At 40.3% G+C, this 20,631-nt stretch overlaps 2 protein-coding genes across 6 annotated transcripts; one reads left to right on the top strand and one right to left on the bottom strand.

Annotated features, from left to right (window-relative positions):
* Positions 1 to 1,247: 1,247 nt before the first annotated feature.
* Positions 1,248 to 3,485, bottom strand: LOC124136835. Its single transcript, XM_046502880.2, has 2 exons — positions 3,405 to 3,485; positions 1,248 to 2,955 (listed from the first exon to the last, which is right to left on the bottom strand). The coding sequence occupies exon 2, from the start codon at positions 2,940 to 2,942 to the stop codon at positions 2,229 to 2,231; it is 714 nt and encodes a 237-aa protein (XP_046358836.2). The 5' UTR covers positions 2,943 to 2,955; positions 3,405 to 3,485; the 3' UTR covers positions 1,248 to 2,228.
* A 1,553-nt stretch (positions 3,486 to 5,038) lies between these two features.
* LOC124136753 (uncharacterized protein in proB 3'region-like) lies at positions 5,039 to 16,859 on the top strand. Of its 5 annotated transcripts, none has more exons than XM_046502769.2 (11): positions 5,039 to 5,174; positions 8,029 to 8,142; positions 9,002 to 9,127; positions 9,891 to 9,928; positions 11,209 to 11,348; positions 11,830 to 11,903; positions 11,993 to 12,089; positions 12,272 to 12,392; positions 12,687 to 12,754; positions 13,674 to 13,818; positions 16,394 to 16,859. In XM_046502769.2, exons 2-11 carry the CDS (start codon positions 8,046 to 8,048, stop codon positions 16,478 to 16,480), a joined length of 993 nt encoding a protein of 330 aa, XP_046358725.2. In that variant the 5' UTR covers positions 5,039 to 5,174; positions 8,029 to 8,045; the 3' UTR covers positions 16,481 to 16,859. The 5 variants fall into 5 exon arrangements, with proteins under 5 accessions (XP_046358725.2, XP_046358728.2, XP_046358726.2 ...); XM_046502772.2 differs by lacking the exon at positions 5,039 to 5,174 and adding an exon at positions 5,220 to 5,404 and having other exon boundaries at positions 8,035 to 8,142; XM_046502770.2 differs by lacking the exon at positions 5,039 to 5,174 and adding an exon at positions 5,220 to 5,404.
* Positions 16,860 to 20,631: the final 3,772 nt, after the last annotated feature.

Here is a 20,631-nt window from a genome sequence, read left to right as displayed (position 1 = left end):
ATCCAAAACATTGAAAGCAGGAGTGACAAGAGCCGAGTCTCATTTCTGATGTACAATCTTGTTAGATTTCCATTGACATGATACAAAGGGGCTCGGTGATGAAGCTTGAAACCACACGTACCACAACTGACCCACCATCAAATCAGTCACCTTCGTGTATATCACTGAAGCGTTCATCTCGACATCTAGAGACGTCTTACAATGGTTGAACTGGAGGCTGAAGCGAGACTTAAACCAACGCCGGCGACCACTGCTGCCTTTTCCAGTGGCCATGAAGCCTGTACCAAACAAGGCGAGCAGCTGGATGATGATATAGAAGATGTGGTCTTACAGCTGGACGTCTTGAATTGATTCTGGCGGCACCGACACGGTTCCTTATGGTCTGTGCACTGACATTCACGTGCGTATCTACCTGTAAGTGGTGTTTGTCTCAGTGCACATGCCGTGGTACGTCTTTCATGCAGAGATGTCAGGATGATGAATCGGTCATCACCTCTGGCTGCTACTCTTGGTCCACTTGAACGTGGTCGACCTTGAACTCTACCCGTGGCTGGAAACCTCACCCAGAACGGCGAAATTACAGACTGGGACTTTGGGGCGTCTTTCAACTTCTATAATGGCAATTCCATCCTGCAGTCACTCCAACGCAATACATCTAACTGACGTAATCGTCTTCTTCATGGCATGGTTACAAAACAGTTAGTGATTCCAATGCGTGAACCTTTGATACACATATATATGTGCAGTGGTTTCAAAGCTTCATGGAAAACACGTGCATTGTGTATTGAGATAAACAATCGTTGCACATCCAAAGGCATTTAAAACCTTCAAACTTCGGACAAATTTCAGTCTCGAGAAACAAGCGCCCTTACAGTGGACATGCATCTCAGAAACCATCAACTGTTCTGTGTTGAAAGTGTTCAGTGATGGGCTTTGTCTTCACGGAATATAATACAATAAAGCTATCCTAACATAGTCGGTTTAAACGGTTCGACGTTCGCACACATCTTTAAATACCCATGTAAACGTCCTTAACAATTACATGTCCGGAAAGCGAGGTTTCCAGTTTAACAGGGTTCCACTGCATATTGTGTAGACATTTTCAGGTCAATACGAAAGTCCCGTGTTTATCCGCCAGTGATGGAATGTACCCGACAATTGACTGGCGTAATGCAATACGCAGGATCAACAGGGACGCGTGTAAGACGATACAGAATAGACAATGATGCACATTTCACCACGTATATATATTTTCAATGCAATCTTTATGCATAGTTACAAGCAATGTCAGATTTAATCATGTTAGAAATGTAATGGTATTCACAGTTGACATATATTACTGCTTTAAACACACAACTGATAATTAACGTTACTATACTACTTATTCGTATTCAAGTGTTGATTGGGAGAATAGTAACAATGTGTCATGTAAATGTAAAACGTCAACGCATTGAAGTATTGCGCAGTAACGTCACACAACACAGACATGGGGAGCATTGGCTCCTAACTGCGCGCGTGTCGGCACAACGGGGTGCGGTTGCACAAAGAGTTCTCAGCGCTGAGGTGATCGAAACTTCCATACGTTAACATAGGCTTACGATTATTGTAGCGCTGAGGTTATTTTATGAACAACGGCATCCAGAAGTTGAGGGATATATATCTTGGAGAATTTTTGAAGAGCGAACGGGGTTAATTGTGAATGAGAGACAGTAAGCAACTTGGATTTAACTCAATTTTGAACATTACAGTTATATCACAGCATGTAAGCTTATTGCGTGCGTAAGTCAGAATTTATGGAGGTCGTTATGAGACGTTTATGGCATTGCACATACGGGCAAACGTGTTTGGTGGCGGCTAGATGAGAAAGTAGTGATGATCCACATCTCTGTCGTCCAAACGGACACGTAGCTTTGTTCAATGCAATACATGACATACCGTGAACGCCAAAGATCTGCAACACACCCGCCACTCGCCCTCATTGCCCGTTACTATACTACCATTTCAGTTCAAATGCAAGCTTCGTGAATACTGCATGATCAGATATGCAATGTCAGTAGTGTGGATGCAAAGATAAAACATCATTTGGAACCTACCCTCGAATTTAAAACATGTTTTTACGAAGCCAGTTTTGATGATAAACATGACACAATGTCATCCTCCAAACCGATGTTGTAAAGATCAAACACATGATGTCCCTGTTTCCCTGGTGTGGGTCGCCTCTCTGAAGTTCAGTAGTAGAATGACGTGGCTACATCCCTGATAATACCGGGCACCCGAGCCTCTCTGTATCTATACGTCTTGTAGCAGTAGTAGATGAGACCGCCTGTGTTCGCACACAGTCCTATTACAGCTACAGCAACGTCTACAATCTCCATACCTTTCCCAAACGCAGACAAGCCGTCAAATTTGTCTTTATATTCCAAGTTGTCCGCAACACCAGTACATTTGGACGCCGTGTACTTTAAATCGTGGATGCTGTTCAGAAGCGATATGACAGGCAACAAAGTCAACAGGGTATACTGAAATGGATACTTTTTCTTTGGTCCAGTCGACATTTCACAAAACAATTCCAGTATTTCCTTAAAGTGATTCTGGCTCATTTCAAAGGACGTTATTTCACCCAATGCCACTTTAACGGCGTTGTTGTTGTGACGGTTACGTCCAACGTTGACGGCGTAACTGACAGCGCTACCAGCCAGAGCGATGACCGAGCCAGACAGAGTTATGTTAAGTGACTGGGTGTAGCTGACAAAGGTCCACACGAACCCGGCAAATATAAGGCCAGAGCCGATAACTCCCACTATGAGACAACCCACTTTCACCAAATCCAGACACCGCTGTTTTTTATCCAACTCTCTGGCGATGGACCGGAGTCTGTGCACATACTCCACATTGCCGGTGCGCTGCTTGTCTCTGAAACCTCGCATGCCAAGGTCACTCATAATGCTGATGAAGCTGAATAGAATATTATAATGAAAGGTAAATAAAACATGATACAATTTGTCATTGTTTTGTCACCTCGAGCCAATATAACATTGAATTACATCGTTCGTATCCAACACGAATCAAGTCACTACCTCTGAAGCACATCAGTTGAACAGATTCAAAATTTTAATAAATACATTATTTACATAACATGTTCATGATTTCATTAAAGAACATATCAGAGTAGATATATTCACGACAGATATTATAATGATATGATGTTAAACATATAATCTCAGTACAGGCGAGGGTGAAATGAATGACTGCATATCGTCATGTTTCTGTTTCAATATTTCATGAACGAAACTTCACACACTCTTATACATAATACGGCTTTTTGTGGCTACAAAGTTATGCTCATATGTATCAGTAGGTTTTTTGTTAACATAAGGATTATTGCCATTTGAATAAAACCGTACCTGTTATTGCTGGTATGAACTTGAACAACCCTAATAACGTTCAGCGCTATTCATCCGCGAAGTGGGTGTGTTGAATTGATACACACAGAGCATGGAAACGTCATCCAAATAAGTTTGGCTAGGGTTCATCTTACCTTATTTGATCCTATTAGTGTCTTATTACACGCCAGCAATGTTCTTACTATCACTCGTGTCATTGAATACATGCATAATATGTATTTCATTTCTCATTTTACAACATTGACTGTGACTTTGTATGAGTTATGATTGACGGTTCCGAGCATTATAAAACACCGAGCAACAATAATTGGCTTCACACATTGGAGTGGGGTTACACGTCGTGTTCAACACCACTGCACCCATATAGCGACGTGCATGCACGTGTGTGTGTTGCCTGCCTGTTCTACTTGTTTTGTTCTGCTAGCACCAATGCCGCTTGTATAGCGCTAGCTCACTGAGATACCAGTCCTTGTTTCATCCGAGACATCCCAATACCGATACACTATATCCACTTGACCACGGGGGCACCCCCTCACAGTTCACTCACTGATTTTCAGTCATCAATTCATATAATTGTCAACACCATCTTGCTCAACCGATTGGACATTAATGTTCCTGGAAGTATGCATGGACTCATAAGACCATGTATCATACTGTTTTTTTGTGCCATGATACTATTATTAGCTGAAACTGACGTCCATACGTTTGGCCATTATACCTACTGAGGAAGTTATTCACACACGTCTCGTGCACTTTGTGTATCGAGAGGCTACACATCAATGCTGGTGTGATGTAGAAAATACGACGCACCTGTGAACTCATTCCATTCAGTGAGAAGCTGAATTCATGAAGAAATCGACGACAACAGAAGTACCATGCAATCTTCAAATTTCAATTCCGAGACATACTTCCTGGACGTGTGAGTCATCACGCATCATGCTCACTACCAGTTGACAGTGACTTCATATCCTTTTCACTAACATGTGTGCCGTACTATATTGATACCGCTGATAAAGTCCATGTTTTGTTGAATTAGGCACGAAGGTTTTTTTAAAAACAGCTGCAAATTCAGGTATTTTTTTATTCAGACTTTGAGTCAAAATATTTTTGGCAATGTAAGTTTTTTCTAGGGAGTGAGTTTCTATTTATTCCGACAATATGAATTAAGGATAATTATTGTTTCAAGAACTTCCGGAAACAATACGAGGGACAGATAACCCGTAATTCTAACTTTCGAGTAGGTTACCATCTATGTAACTATTTGGCTAACGACTAAAGAAAGAAAAAACAGAGAATTATAACTGAAGGCAGCAAACGGTTCAAATTACATTATGTAATAAATTAGGGACGTCTTCGACAATTTGATGACGTTATTATATTCTATTTTTCTCAATAAGATGAGTGAGAGAGTGAGTTGGATTTATCGCCGCTTTTCACAGTATTCCAGTTATATCACGGCGTGTCAGCTTAATGTTGGAGAAAAGGCCGAAGTGATGCAGGTCTCGGATGTTTACCACTTGGTGAAACCAACGAGCATGGGTATTGTGCTGAGAAACCTGGAAACATAATGGGGCGAACAGCGACTCGAACCCACAATCATAATTTCTGTCGAGCACAAGGGACGCAACTCTGCACTGCGAATTGCAATTGCAGCAACCACCCGTGCCCCCTTCTCGATAACAATGCACGGTGACGTATATCAATTGAGAGGACAACACCAAACAGACATGCTATGTTTATAGCACACTGTGTTTGACAAGGCTTAAGAAGGTCAGTATTATAAATCAACTTTAATACATTCGCCATGTTAACATCTGGCCGCCCAGATGACGGATACACGTCTTTTAACAAACTGTGAGTTAATGCAAGCCCCGATCATACAATCTCCGCCGCACATTGTATAGTCACGCTGCTGAGAGAGATTATACAATCTCTCCCAAGGACGTGACGCCCCCGTGAACAGCAGTAGGTCAACACATGGGTTGAGTCGCAAGTCAAAGGTTGGCTAATGTATGTCATTCATACACTCGTGTAGCTCTTCACATGGTGTTTGCATGTCATTTACAAAGGAGTTGTTCGATCCGTCATTCGAGAATTGTGTGGTCAATATAGGTACGTGCACGCTTTGTTCGGGGACATCATGCAGATGACTGGCGCTATGCTAACTTTAGATCCGTTCATGTTGTTGTCAGTAGCCGTCATGTAAATGTTGACACGGACAATCTTACCCTCCTGTCTGTGATGTCAAACATATCAGCACGAACCGAGGGTTGGCATTAGTTGATATATTTCAGATTAAAAGACACGACGGTGAGAATTTTATCATCATCTAATACACTCAAACAATTTATTGACGATCACGTTAAAATATGTTGAGACCACCATTATATAGGTATTTGAGAGGCATTTAGCAGTGTTACACGTAAGGAAGAGATTATATGGATGTCAAGTTCTGTATTATGAGGAATACAACGTTTCGGAGTATATGCTTACTCCTTCATCACCTGATGAAGGAGTAAGCATATACTCCGAAACGTTGTGTTCCTCATCATAAAGAAGTTGACATCCATATATTCTCTTCCCCACCATTTTATATATATATATATGACTAATACGCAATATCTCTCACGAAATTATCAAAAAAGCAACACAGATTTTTGCAGCCTTAACATGTGAAGAAAGGGTGCGATATATTTAAAAACTAAGTATCTTCGTATTACCTGTTTTCACAAATGCAATACGCATGCCTTTCTCGTGTGCAAGATGATAAATACTATTGTGTATCGTTTGATCTCAACAAGCGATATCTCTATTGGGACTCAGTATCCGATAATATATACAGTTAAAGATCGACTGTGTCACAAATTAATTTGATAACAAAGGAACGAATTGGTTGATTTATATATAATTGAACCTTACTATTTTTATGACAGCACAACAGGTCATGAATCAGTGTTTTACTGTTGTGTGGCAGTATACTGAATCGCTCGTAAATTATCGAGCACTTGACGTCGTGTCATGATTGTTATCTTAGCTCATTAATTAGAGTTACCTCCCTTCTGGAAACTATGCCGTCACAATACACTATCATAGCCAGTACGAAGAATAGATAGCAAGCTGGTTTTGTTGAAGTTAAGACACATCATCTCATGATGTTAATGACATGTATTTGTCTACTAACGGGGAAAAAAAATGTGGTTCGCATGCAGTTATTTTGGAATTAAATAATGCAACTAACAATGCATATTCATAAAGGCTTGTCCTCGATTTTGAGATGGTTATTCACAATTTGCACGTTTATGTTATGCATGGCGCACAATTTGGATTTGGATGTACACAGAGAATGTTAAGCTAGGTGCTCATAAAAAGACTTTTCTTTAATCTTAATTGACGCTTACGCAATACCACGGGTTGCTGAAAATCACACTTACGCGCCGTTGGTGTGCTACAAACAGGAATGGTGCAACACAATATTGCCAGACATTGGAATGTTCATCGAAACACACTTTCATCTCTTTGGAGACGTTATCTAGATCTACAGCAGTGCAACACTCGTGACTAGCCACAGGCCGGTCGTCCACGTGTGACGTCAAGTCAGTCAGCACGACAACCATATAGACTTGCCAAACTGTCACATCAACAGCTTGGACACTTCCTTGGTTGAAACCAAGTAATGGCACAACCGTAGGCAAGTGGTCGTGGGAGCACGGAATACGGCCCAAAAGTCCTGCGGTACACCAATGCTGCTTCCACGTCACCATCAGGTACGCCTAGCTTGGTGTAGACAGCATCTACGGTTCAGAAGACAAGACTGGGACATTATGCTGTTACCAGATGAGTCCAGGTTTCATCTTGACAGATCTGATGATTTAACAAGTGTCTACTTGCGTCCATAAGAATGTTTTAGCGACGCTTGCGTGACTTAACGTCTGTGTAGGGATGGAAGTGTAATGGTATTGGGTGGCATCACAACACATGGAGGAAACACACCTCATTGTTAGTGACAGTTTGAATGGCGTACGGTAACGGGACGACATCGTTCTAGATCATGTTCTACCTCTCTGTAGGAATGAATGTCACGTTGCAGCAGGATAATCCCACCCACACGTTGCACGTGGTGTAACCGACGTTTTGCGACAGCATAATAATGCTGTACTGCCATGGCCGGCAGGTTCTCCAGACCTCTCCTCCACAGAACATGTCTGGGATCAGATAGAAGGATGCATACGACAGGACCAGAATCAACCATTCTTGACATTTGGAACAACATCCCCCAGGCTGTCTTCAATGAGCAGATGTCTTCACAACGCCACCGCTACCCCGCCTCTTTCAACGCAAATGGTGGTCATTGTTGTCGCTCTGTCTCCAGTATGTGTTGTAATGCATCACTGATCAGGCAAATGACTAAATAGTCTGTTGTTATTTTTAATAACACAACATTTACGCAACTTTATATGAGGCACAGTTTTTTTCCCGTTAGTATATATGGAATAATGGGTGATTGTATTTGTTACACAACTGTGACACATTGTCGATTTCCTGCTTGAGCAGACTAAGCGAATTATGCAAATATGCAATGATGCGTGATGAACCGACCATGCATTGGCACCATGACCTGCTTTAGTTGTAGGTCCAGACGAGATGTCCTCACCAAAGGTAGCCATCTTCTATAACAACGCAGAAATAGTAGACGTCATTAAACAACAACTGCCTGATGCTGATATTCAGATTTTCGCAAGTAAGAAATATTCAATGCTCTTTTAAAAGTTTTAAGAGAAGTCTTCTATTTAAAAGCCTCAATATTTAATCTTATTTGGACTAATTCACTCATACTGTCAAAATGAGCTAATTTGGGGAGGAGCCATGTGATACGAGTGTATATGCCAAGTGTATCTCCGTTTAGTATGTTTCGTAGGTATGTTTCACCCAGGAATATAATCAGAACGAATATGATATTCAGGCTAACGACTATATGGCCCTCGCATAACTATTGAAATACTATAAGTTGCAGCAGCATCACGAGAGATATATTTGGTTTTATGCGTCCCGCGTTTGGCTTTATACATCGAGGCGGTCGTGATACTGTCCCAACTTGTAGTAACCTCCGGCTCTTGATATTAAACCTAACGCGGGGCGCATAAAACCACATTTACCCATCATTAAACTGATGTAACGAATGTATCTTGCCGACATGTTTCTGTCTGTCATTGTAAAAGAAGTATAACAAATTAAAGATTGGAAGAAAACAGCTGTTTAATGAGCTGATGTTCACTTGTACTTTGTCAATTTCATTCACTCGTAAAGAAAACAACGTACGACTTTCAGCTTTGTAACGGAGTTTAAAGGATTTATTTAAGAAATATATTTCCCTCCCAAGCGGGATACATTGACAATTGTGTCCAAGAAGCAGCTTTAATATTATCTTTTTTAAAAGTATATTATTATCGTAATATTCTCAATACAATTTGCACTATGCATGTTAAAACCCGCTGGGAAATAGAATATTTTAAATGACACCCGTTTAATTTCGTTATATGAACGATGATAATGCTGTGTCTCTGCAATAATGTAACATGGATGGTTTGTTGTGGTTGTAGATCCTCCAACAGAAGAACAGGTGGAGTCTTTGTCTCAGGTCCAGATCATTTTTGGGTCCCCTCGAAACCTGCCGGAAGTCATTCCAAGATGCACCAACCTCAAGTGGATCCAGTCTGGAGCAGCAGGTATTCGTTATCATGCCACGTACATAACAGCAACACGACAGCGCCGTTAGGACAATATCTGCAATACATCCAACAGATCTCCAGACAAGGTCGTACATTATCCTACATATAAAAGCTACCGTGTCGCTAAGTCGTTGAAGTTGCTACAACGACATATGCACAATGGTGTTCTGTTCACCTCGCTGCATCGCCAACATATATGATGCCCATTCTTAATGATATTGCTGCAACAATGATCTTTAACCGCATCCCCCCCCCCCCCCCTCCTTGCACTCTCTCTCTCTCACTCGCTCACACTCTCACTCTCTCTCTTTCTCTGTCACACTCTCTCTCTCCGTGTATCTCTGTATCTCTGTCTGTTTCTCTGTGTCTCTCTCAATTTCTCTCTGGGTCTCTCTCTCACTCTCTCTTTGTCACACTCTCTCGCTGTATCTCTCAGTCTCTCTGTGTGTCTCTCAGTGTCACTCTCTCTCACTTTCTCTCTATGACTGTCTGTGTCACGCTCACTCTCTCTCTCTCAATTTGTCTCTGTCTCTCTGTGTGACTCTATGAGTCTCTCTGTTTCTCACCCTCTGTCCCTGTCTCTCTCCTTCTGTCTCTGACTCTCTCTCTCTCTCTCTCTCTCTCTCTCTCTCTCTCTCTCTGATTATCTGAGTATAATCATGCGCTTGTAATCTAGTAATTATAAGTCGATGGTTGTGGACTATGCAGTAACTACAGGCTCTGTGGTAAGAATCTGATATGCGAGGTGTTCCTTTCACAGGTGTGGACAAAATAATGAAGAGTGTAACAGACGATAAGGTAAACGCTTAATGCTCATGTTCGTCCCAGATAGACCTGGCCTACTTCCTCCCATATGTTAAGTTCATTCAACCATTTCATTATGACATCTTGACACTTGATTTAACTTTGACATATATATTTTCACAAACAGTATGAAAATGCATTGCAAACAAACGAATTGCTATTTTAATATCGCTCCATGACACATAATGCTTGATACAATATACATCAGTGAAGGTCGAATGCAAAAAATGAATCCCATTGCCCAGCTAGATGTGTGCATAAAATATTATTATGTTCGCAGTTTATATTAATCAATTCATTTACTTAATTAGAGATCGGCCAGATTTTTATAAAACGTTTTGAATAGAATATGCTATTTTGCTTGGTTTCCCTTACTCAAATATGAATTAATATAGCACATTTTGTAAAGAGTAACCATGTTGGTACGTAAACATTTCATTTTGATCCTCGAAGTTTCCATGATTAAAATCCCAGTGTGTCCTTCATCTCCGCACCCTGTAGCAAGTTCTTAAATGCTGTAACTGCCTCTGTTCCCGTCAGGTTTACTGGTACCCTGTGCCAAAGTTGTGTTGTATCTCGTATAGATGATGTTTATTCTGCACATGCTTTTGTTTCACACTTTACTGTTTGAAGATAGGCTTTATCCCGTATGCTTTAATCTGTCCTTTTTTTAAAATGTGTGTTAAGTATAAGCCCACAAATAAATTCGCGTGCCAGATGATTATTTATTTTGTAAAACGTTACTTATTTTGAAATATGTCTCCTGTCTTATAATGACTTCCAATTAGTTTCATTGTATTTTTTATGATGAATCGAGACCGCCTCCGTGGTCTTGTGGTATAGCGTCCACTCGGGGAGCGGAAGGTCCGGGGTTCGATCCCCGGCCTCGTCATACCAATAGACGTTAAAGATGGTACTTGTTGTTACCCTGTCTGGCGTTCGGCATTAAGGGGATGAAAGGCTCGGAGTCGGTATACTGTGTCTGAGTGGGGTAGTCCTGTTAAACTGCGGCATGGTATCTGATTGAGCTAACACTATACATAGGCATCGTACAAGCAGCCACATAAACATCCGCACGGTTCTCAGAGCATCTAAATTTACTTTCTCTAATGCAGTAGCTTGTTCAGTTGTACCGTTATCCCAAATATGACAACAATAATCCAATGGGTAAAATAAAAGAGTTGTACATAGTTTCGAAGGTACCTAGACGATATTCATGATAATGTCTTAAACAATTTTATCTGATTCTCTCTCTCTCTGCCTCTTATATATAGGCCAACAAAAACATCATTGTCACACGCAACGGAGAGACCTTCGCCAAGCCACTGTCCGAGCACATCATGAGCCAAATACTGACCACAAACAAAGGTCACTACAAGTGGTATGACCAACAGAAGGCGGCGGTGTACGAGAGGTATGTCCATAGATAACATCAAACGACATCAGAATCATGGCACAATCACATCTTTCTCTTGCTATCCAGAATATTATCTTGTTTTATAAGTAAGGGAAATATTTTTTTAATTCAATATAATCTAGATTAAAAACGCAAATGTATGGCAATGAAGCATTTATTCCGTTGTTTTTTATCTTGCTCTTATAATAAACTGGATCATATACGTGGTCAACGAGTGATAATCATCAATGCAATCAGAGAGCCAGTGAGTTATAATCCTCTATGTAACGGAAAGGAAAATTCAAATTGAGATATTTTTACCATGTGTCTAATCACTATTTCGTCTTTTGCCCCTAATGGAATCTGTTTTGGCAGATAATAGAGGCGACTTTGACATATTATATACGGAGGACAGTTATCAAAGTCGTATGCATCAAATGCCGAAATACATATGCCAACAATACATACAACTTATGGCAGTTTCACTTGTCCATTTCAGAGGCAGTCTTAACTCCAAACCCCTATCACTGTCATCAGTTGGGATATTAGGCCTGGGCTGCATTGGACGTGAAAGTTAGTATTTCTTATTGATATTGTTCCTAGACTATTTTACACAATGACCCATTCGGGAGGACATACGGATCTCAATTAACTATTTTCAGCTGCCAGAACGTGCAAGTTCTTTGGGATGAAGGTGTGGGGTATGACACGAACTGAAGTCCCAGAAGATAAGAAGTCCCCGTATGTTGACGAATACAGGTATGTTACCAACATGCGCCATGTGTAAGACAATCTAGGTGTCACTGTTGTTATTTTCTGTCGTTTATTGTTTTTATGTTCCGCATACCACATGCGCTGTAAAAAAATCAAATATGTCGATATTATCCACATACTGCTGCCACATATATATATATTTCATAGGACTATATATCATTCCACAGGACACTGAATTCTTTGCATGAAATCCTATCTGAATGTGACTATGTCGTCAACATACTACCGTCAACTGAACAGACTCGTGGCTTGCTGTCGGGAGATACATTCTCTTACTGCAAAGATAAGGTACACGTACAAAATGTATAGCATCCTAAAACAGTTGTTGCACGTATACATTTCAACTGGAGTTTGTTTGGGGCTGTACAATTAGGATGGTTGTCATGTAGTGAATTCTTTGACGTAAGTTTTTGTAAGTTACAAATATAACATGTAACTAATCCCATGTGACACGTGTCACTAATGATGGCAGTCACAGGTAGGAAGTATATGTAATGGACAGTACTCCTTGTGCTGCCAGTAGGTGGGATCATGTACCAATGGTACTATGACAGACTGTTGCTAGAGACTTTACCCTTGCAGAAGACTACCTTCATCAATGTTGGACGAGGAGATGTGACAGATGAAGGAAGCATTCTGACAGCTCTCAGGTGAGAAGCCTGCTCATAGGTATGCCTATAGCTCCATCTTCCCGAGGCAAGGGAGTTAACTGACTATAAAAGTCCGGTTTCCACCCTTGCCGAACTAGTCTGGAGTCCCGGAGTTTTGGCTGGACGAGAATATGCATAATCCAATCAAAATAAAAAAAACTACACATCCGGTTCGGAAACAACATGGATTTCAACGTGCAGATTTCAGTCGACTGCAGGATTTGCAAAGCATGTGTACCGGCACAGCTGGGCGTCGACAGTTATTTTGCAAATCTTTTCATGGTTTTTTTTATCAATATGTGATTCGCGAGGTAAGACACATTTTATTACAAAAATGATCTTGATTATCGATCAGATCGTCTTCATTTGATTTTGGAAGCAGTTGAAAGCAAGTAATATGAAAGGTGAAAACTTATTGGTCACTCGGAGAGACATAGAAGGGATATAAATCGTAATAGCCACTGGTGGCGGTACGATCGAGGGACGAAATTCCAGCCTAGTGCGGCAAAGATGGACACTCGACTTTCATAGTCAGTTAATGTTCTTGCCTCGTGAAGACGCCCCATTATGTTTGATTCAGTCCAAGAGGTCTCACCACAAAAATGAAACCTTGACACATTAACCTAATTATATTTGACCTCGAACTCTCTATATATAGGCAGATTGAATTCCATATGTTGCGAGAACAGGAACATCGAATATTTACTCCATCCAGCAACTAGAAACATGGAATTCAGACAAACAGCAAGTACACTTTAGTTCGACGCAATGATTGACCCATATTACAAGTAAGCAGTATTAAGAGCGGGTAGAGAGTCATATAGAGTCAGATATGATATATAAGGGTCAGCCAATGGCCTTCCATTTGTCTATATTTCAAGAGTTTTCATTCGATATTTGTATCTGTACCAATTTGTAGGAACAAGTGGTTACAGTATGCTGCACTGGACGTCCACAACCCCGAGCCGCTGCCTGAAAGTAGCCCCCTGTGGAACGAGCCGGGGGTCATCATAACGCCCCATATCTCCGGGGGTCTTATACTGTATCCGGGATACCTTCGTGACGTAAGATGACATCTGTATTACAATGTATCAGTGTATTTAAACACGCTTGACGCAGTAGACGTCTGTGATTTAAATGCATGTGCTAATAACTAGACATGGGTCCTGAAATGTTAAAAGTAATAATGTTTACATGAAAATTATAAGGGTAACGCTATTTTTCAGGGCATTATCATTTGCAGAAGCACGAAGTCTTCCATTTCTGCAAATGATAATACTCTGAAAAACAGCGTTACCGTTATTATAGCTACAATGGATAGAATTTGTTATCAAATAAAAATAAAGAATATAGGTTTTGAAACATTTACTACAATCAACACACAACAAATGTCACTGACACACTTTTAAAAATATGGACGTCATAGAACAAATGATGTCACTATTGAACGTCTTATGACGTCATGTAACAATGGGCGTTATGACGGTCAAGTAATATGAGGGCATTATCAAGTTACAGTGGCCCGTTCATTTCTGATAACACGCGGGCGGTTTAATGATAATTCTATCCACTTTAGCTATAATATAAGGATAACGCTATTTTTCAGGGCATTATCATTTGCAGAAGTCTGAGGTCTTTCATTAACTGTCCGACGAAGGAGGGATTCTGCAAATGATAATCCCCTGAAAAATATGGTATTTAGGTATATATGATATGTATGGTATTTTAACTGTTGTTTTGTGTAAAGGACACTTAACATCCTAAAAATACACATTTCATTTGCGAATGCAAATGGGAGTCCATGAGGTTCAATACAAGGAAATATGAATTTATCGGATCTAGTTTCCTCGTATCGGACCGGCCGATGAATCTAAAGATCAATGTAAGCCTTCATTCACCTTCACTTGTATTGCATATTGGATAATAATCACAGCGCGAGACACACGGCAGCTGTTACGAACTAGCCTGATACGGATGTTCGTCTTAACGAAAGCATGCATGGCCCAGGCCGGTAAAAGCCCTCTTAACGATAGCACCTGTGACACCCTGTCGAGCTGAATCTGCGTTGATATAATTATATTCAGAGCATGAAATAAATAATGAAAAAATGACATTCCGCGATAACGATTTGTTAAAATGAAAACAACCTTGCAAGATTCTGAAATGAAATATCCTCTTCCCGGAGATGGAGTGGCACCGGTACCCGCATGGAATCTCCCTTCTTACACACCTTACTCATGGATATTTTTAGGCATATGCTAATGTTTTCGTCGGAACAATATGCACGAGATAGTCATGCATCCACCCGTTGCACGCGGACATCATAGGACTGAAATTTAAGCAAATGTACAATTTTAGGTGACATATGTAATGTGCGAGGTTCAATATTGGACATACACTATGTACATTTAGTATCAGCATTACACAGGCTCTACCGGGATGTCAAAGAAAAAACGTCATTAAACAAAAAAACAGTACTCTTCTATTGAGTAATAGCTTGGGGCAATAGCATCTCGGAATTAAATTGAGTCAGTGAGTTGGATTTAAAGCCGCTTTCAACAGTTTTCCAACTATATTACGGCGTATCAGCCTTATGTTGGACGAAAGCCAAAAGTGATGCTTTTTACATTTACATTTACCACTTCGGTGAAACCCAGGAGCACGGGAATGGTGCGCACAAACCGACAAACATAATCGGGGCGAACCGGGATTCAAACCCACAATCATAGGTATCTTGCTTGCCCCTGTAAAGCAACTCTGCACAGCGAATTGCGGCGCCTTAGACGCCTGGGCCTCCCTAGACTAACATTTAGTCTCTGAAATCTTATATTTCACAATATCCTTCTTGACTCCCTATGCTGATTTGTGGAACAGAGCTTGCTTGAGCTGGCTAGACTTGCTTTTGTATGCATTTCTAGATTATTTTCTTTTCATAAAATAAATATATTCCACGGTCAAGATGAAGGACTAGGGCTACCCGCGCCCCCGGAGATAAACGGAGGCGATACGAACAAATCAATACAAGTACGATCCCAACTATCGGAGAGTCGTTTGCAGTCGCTTTTGCTGTTCGTCAAAATATAAGTCGCCCATGATGGTTACGAGAATAAATTAACCTCGAAATCCCATAGATGTAACCACCGCTTCCCATGTGGTGTATAGGTACACATATAGTTATATTAATAATATGCTTCACGGTTTGTCAATGCCCGTTGGTTCTGCCAAAGGTGAGAGTGAGTGAGTGAGTTTGCTTTTACGCCGCTTTTAGCAATATTCCAGCAATATCACGGCGGGGGACACCAGAAATGGGCTTCACACATTGTACCCATGTCGGGATTCGAACCCGGGTCTTCGGCGTGACGAGCGAACGCTTTAACCACTAGGCTACCCGACCGACCGCCAAAGGTGAGAAAGTGTAACAGCTGTATCTTGTCGGGCTTATCTCCCACATTGAACTGACCACCCGAGATACAGCTGAATGCTATTCAAAGCGATGTTTAACTAAACTCACTCAGTATTAAGAGTATTCATATTGTATGGACATGATCTAGAATATGTAGGAAAGTATTGAAATGACTTCAGTCTGTGTTCTCTGAGATATATTTATTCTTCATTGTTTTTGTTTTATGTGTCTTGCAGAGAGCCGAGATGTTTGTGAAACAATATCGCCGTTATATTAACAACGAACCCTTGGAATACGTAGTTGATTTTGAAAGAGGTTATTGACATGGCAGACGCTTAGATGGCACAAGAAACAGAGGACACACGTCATCGTCCAGTGACGTCATGTACACTAACTACACGAGAACACGGGACACCTGCAGCATGCGTCCACATACAATATAGAAGATCATACGATACATCAACTGTGCTTTGTTTGTTGTGAAATACGGAGTACTTGAAGACATACACATGAAAGGTGTCCTGGACTGCCACACGTCTAATGAATACCTCCAAACCACGCCTATTCAGTACCCACCATGGCAGATCGACTTTCACAAGAATCTAACTGTGATTGCCTGTATTGTAACTCTAAACGCATAGCCAGTACCCACCGTAACATTAATATCAATGTAATCGTGTAAGAAATAAGTATTGGTCATCAGTATTGTATTCAGTTTCATTTAGTGATGGAATGTGACAACTATACTTGATATAGAGAATCTCACCCGCGTGTCTTTTGATATCAAATATATCAACACGAGTTGATAAAAGTGGAAAAATTCCGAGGCTTGCTGAGGATATTTGCCACTTTTATCAACGAGTGTTGATATATTTGATATCAAGAGACACGAGGGTGAGATTTTATTTATCATCCAACATCATTCTTCCAACTTTTTCAATTTGTAGACAGTAATTAGCAGTGTTTTCAGTGTAAAACGTACTGCTAACAGCTTCAGGAGCAGAGCCATTAGTTATGTCATTTGATTGTGACGTCATGGTAACCGGTGACGTCATAATGGTCTGCAAAGCATTGTGATGTAATTTCACTGCAGCGATATCTACAGTGTAGATATCGCTTGATCTAATCCAAGCGATATCTCCTGTGGAAGCCAGTTTTGGATGATAAATATCGTTTGATAGGCATTGCTTGGAAGTTGACGGATGACAAATTAGACACAATTTATGGATAACAACTTCTTTAATACTGTAAAGGCAGACACGTTGTTATACTTGTGGATTACATACACACTCAGAAATGTAAATCAACACTGATTACACTATAACGCTGTTTATCTATATAAATAAAAAAAAGTATTACTGATATTCTTCTTTCAAATGAAACTTATAATTGCTTCACTGTTATATTTTCATTTGAATATAAAGGTGAGGTGAGGTGAATATAACGACGTGCATGCACGTGTATGTGTGTGTGGCTGCTTGTACTAGTCCGGACTGATGCCGATTTATAGTGCTAGCTCACTGAGATACCATGCCGCAGTTTAACATGAATACCCCACTCAGACACAGTATACTGACTCCGAGCCGACCAGTCCTTATTTTAGCCGCTTAATGCCGAGCGTCAGACAAGGTAACAACAAGTACAATCTTTTAACGTCTTTTTGTATGACGCGGCCCTGTACCTGTTTCGTATCACTGAACCACCCGGGCCTTGCTGTTGAAGACCTGTCAGTCCTTTTGAAGGTATACACTGACATCACTGTGCTATTGTGCATGTCACTTATATGTAAGTTTAATATTCATGCGTTGAAGGTGCAACGGCTTAATAAACACACAGGTGAAGTTTACATTGGGTAAGATCAGGTGATGACGGGACTATATGTGATCATCTGGTTGTCACTGGAATGGGGGCGGTGGAAGTACTGTGCTGTTCACATCTTCGAATGTTGCCAGGTGGACTTAAGTACAGTCATGATCACGTGTGTATTGTAGTAAAGCGAGCGTCGTGGCATGATAGGGCATCTGATTCACAAATATACAAAACATTATAATGCATCGTCACAACATTCACTGACGACATCTGATTAGGACGTTGAACTTCGTCTTGAACTCTGAGAGTAGCGCCCTCTTCGACCACGTGGATAGTCGTAAGTCTTTGTAAATATGAGCGTTAATTCCCGTTGAATTTGGAAATGGGTTTGTCGGTTGTATTATTTAGATCGTCGTCGCGCTACGAACGCTTTCTGGAGCGTGTACCTTCTATTTAATTAACATGCTGGGATTTCGTCCGGTTCAGTTATATATACCCTCGGCGTTTGCAGTGTCGCTCACAGTGGGATGAAAAAGTGATATAACAACAGTGGGATGAAATAGTGATAGAACAACAGTGGGATGAAATAGTGATAGAACAACAGTGGGATGAAATAGTGATAGAACAACAGTGGGATGAAATAGTGATATAACAACAGTGGGATGAAATAGTGATGTAACCACAGTGGGATGAAATAGTGATATAACAACAGTGGGATGAAATAGTGATATAACAACAGTGGGATGAAATAGTGATGTAACAACAGTGGGATGAAATAGTGATATAACAACAGTGGGATGAAATAGTGATAGAACAACAGTGGGATGAAATAGTGATATAACAACAGTGGGATGAAATAGTGATATAACAACAGTGGGATGAAATAGTGATATAACAACAGTGGGATGAAATAGTGATAGAACAACAGTGGGATGAAATAGTGATAGAACAACAGTGGGATGAAATAGTGATAGAACAACAGTGGGATGAAATAGTGATAGAACAACAGTGGGATGAAATAGTGATATAACAACAGTGGGATGAAATAGTGATAGAACAACAGTGGGATGAAATAGTGATAGAACAACAGTGGGATGAAATAGTGATAGAACAACAGTGGGATGAAATAGTGATAGAACAACAGTGGGATGAAATAGTGATAGAACAACAGTGGGATGAAATAGTGATAGAACAACAGTAACATGAAAAGATCGGCATGGGGAGCATACATCTCACCAGTAAATGTCAGATCATGATCCTAAGGAAATATTTCAGCAACTTGACAGTTCGGATCAAAATGACTATTAAAAAGCAAATAAGGGTAAGTCAGTTTGTGTTCGTTTCTCTATTCTATGGCAACGACTGGAGGTACCCCACCACCATGTGTCGCCTTCAACATGTGGGGGCTTGTCATGCTCTCACACACATCCCCCTGAAACGTATAATCTATGATAACAATGTGTACTCTCCGCCACGTATTCACTGCAAATTTTGAATTATGCTTATTGTCATGCTACAGTGAAATGGGTGAAATTACGACACATCAAATGATTTGACACAGCTGAACGTGGTTCAGCAAAGATTCCTTGTGATTGTGGATTTTTTCTAGGTTTGAAAAGGTTTTGTTGCTTATATTTTACGCATGGAGACTTGGTTGATGAAAGAAACAGGCGACGCTCACAGCACGTGCACAGGAAAAAAGGCTTGTGAATAATGAATGTTCTACGTCTGCGTTATAATCCTGTATCTAGTCAGTGAGTTATAATCCTGTATGTAGTCAGTGAGTTAGAACCCTGTATGTAGTCAGTGAGTTATAATCCTGTATGTAGTCAGTGAGTTAGAACCCTGTATGTAGTCAGTGAGTTATTATTATGTATGTAGTCAGTGAGTTATAATCATGTATGTAGTCAGTGAGTTATTATCCTGTATGTAGTCAGTGAGTTATAATAATCCTGTATCTAGTCAGCGAGTTATAATCCTGTATGTTGTCAGTGAGTTATAACCCTGCATGTGGTCAGTGAGCTATAATCCTGTGTGTAGTCAGTGACTTAATAATATATAAAATAATATATAATAATATAATAATATATATATATAATATATATTATTTAATTAGATTATAACTCACTGACTACACACAGGATTATAGCTCACTATATATATAATATATAATACTGTATCTTCCAATGTCACTTGCAGGGCACAAGGAAACATCATGTCAACGTGTCCATTGTACAAACTAACAGATCATACGATATATGAACTTTGCTGTACATGTTGTGAAATACATACATACAACTTGAAAACATACACGATGCTTTTCGTTCGTTAAATATCGCTCCCCTGAATGTATATGTTTGTTGTGTACATCCACACCACATCTATTTGTAACAATACAGTACGCACCACGGCAGATGGACTTTCAATATAACCTACATATATTTATCTGTTGTGTAGTGTCTGTAGTGTACCTCCAAACGACACCCAACCAGTAGGCACTTTCACGATAATCTAACTGTTTATGTAAATACATATACCTGTTGTGTGCCTCCAAACCACACCCAACCAGTAGGTACTTTCACAATAATCAAACTATTTATGTTAAAACATATATCTGTAGTATACCTCCAAACCACACCCAACCAGTAGGCACTTTCACGATAAT

The sequence above is a fragment of the Haliotis rufescens genome, unplaced genomic scaffold, assembly GCF_023055435.1.
Source record: "Haliotis rufescens isolate VD_foot unplaced genomic scaffold, xgHalRufe1.0.p SCAF_31, whole genome shotgun sequence".
Classification (NCBI taxonomy): Eukaryota; Metazoa; Mollusca; class Gastropoda; order Lepetellida; family Haliotidae; genus Haliotis; species Haliotis rufescens.
The sequence above is the reverse complement of the archived record's forward strand: the minus strand, read 5'-3'. Positions and strand labels throughout refer to the sequence as shown.

What these genes read in the sequence shown, in the direction of transcription:
- LOC124136835 (XM_046502880.2), bottom strand. Translation starts at nt 2,942, where the DNA reads ATGAGTGACCTTGGCATGCGAGGTTTCAGAGACAAGCAGCGCACCGGC.
- LOC124136753 (XM_046502767.2), top strand. Translation starts at nt 5,417, where the DNA reads ATGTCATTCATACACTCGTGTAGCTCTTCACATGGTGTTTGCATGTCA. An exon ending in GATCCAGTCTGGAGCAGCAG is followed by an intron (nt 9,128 to 9,890) that starts GTATTCGTTATC and finishes TTCCTTTCACAG; the next exon opens with GTGTGGACAAAATAATGAAG. An exon ending in AAGGCGGCGGTGTACGAGAG is followed by an intron (nt 11,349 to 11,829) that starts GTATGTCCATAG and finishes TGTCCATTTCAG; the next exon opens with AGGCAGTCTTAACTCCAAAC.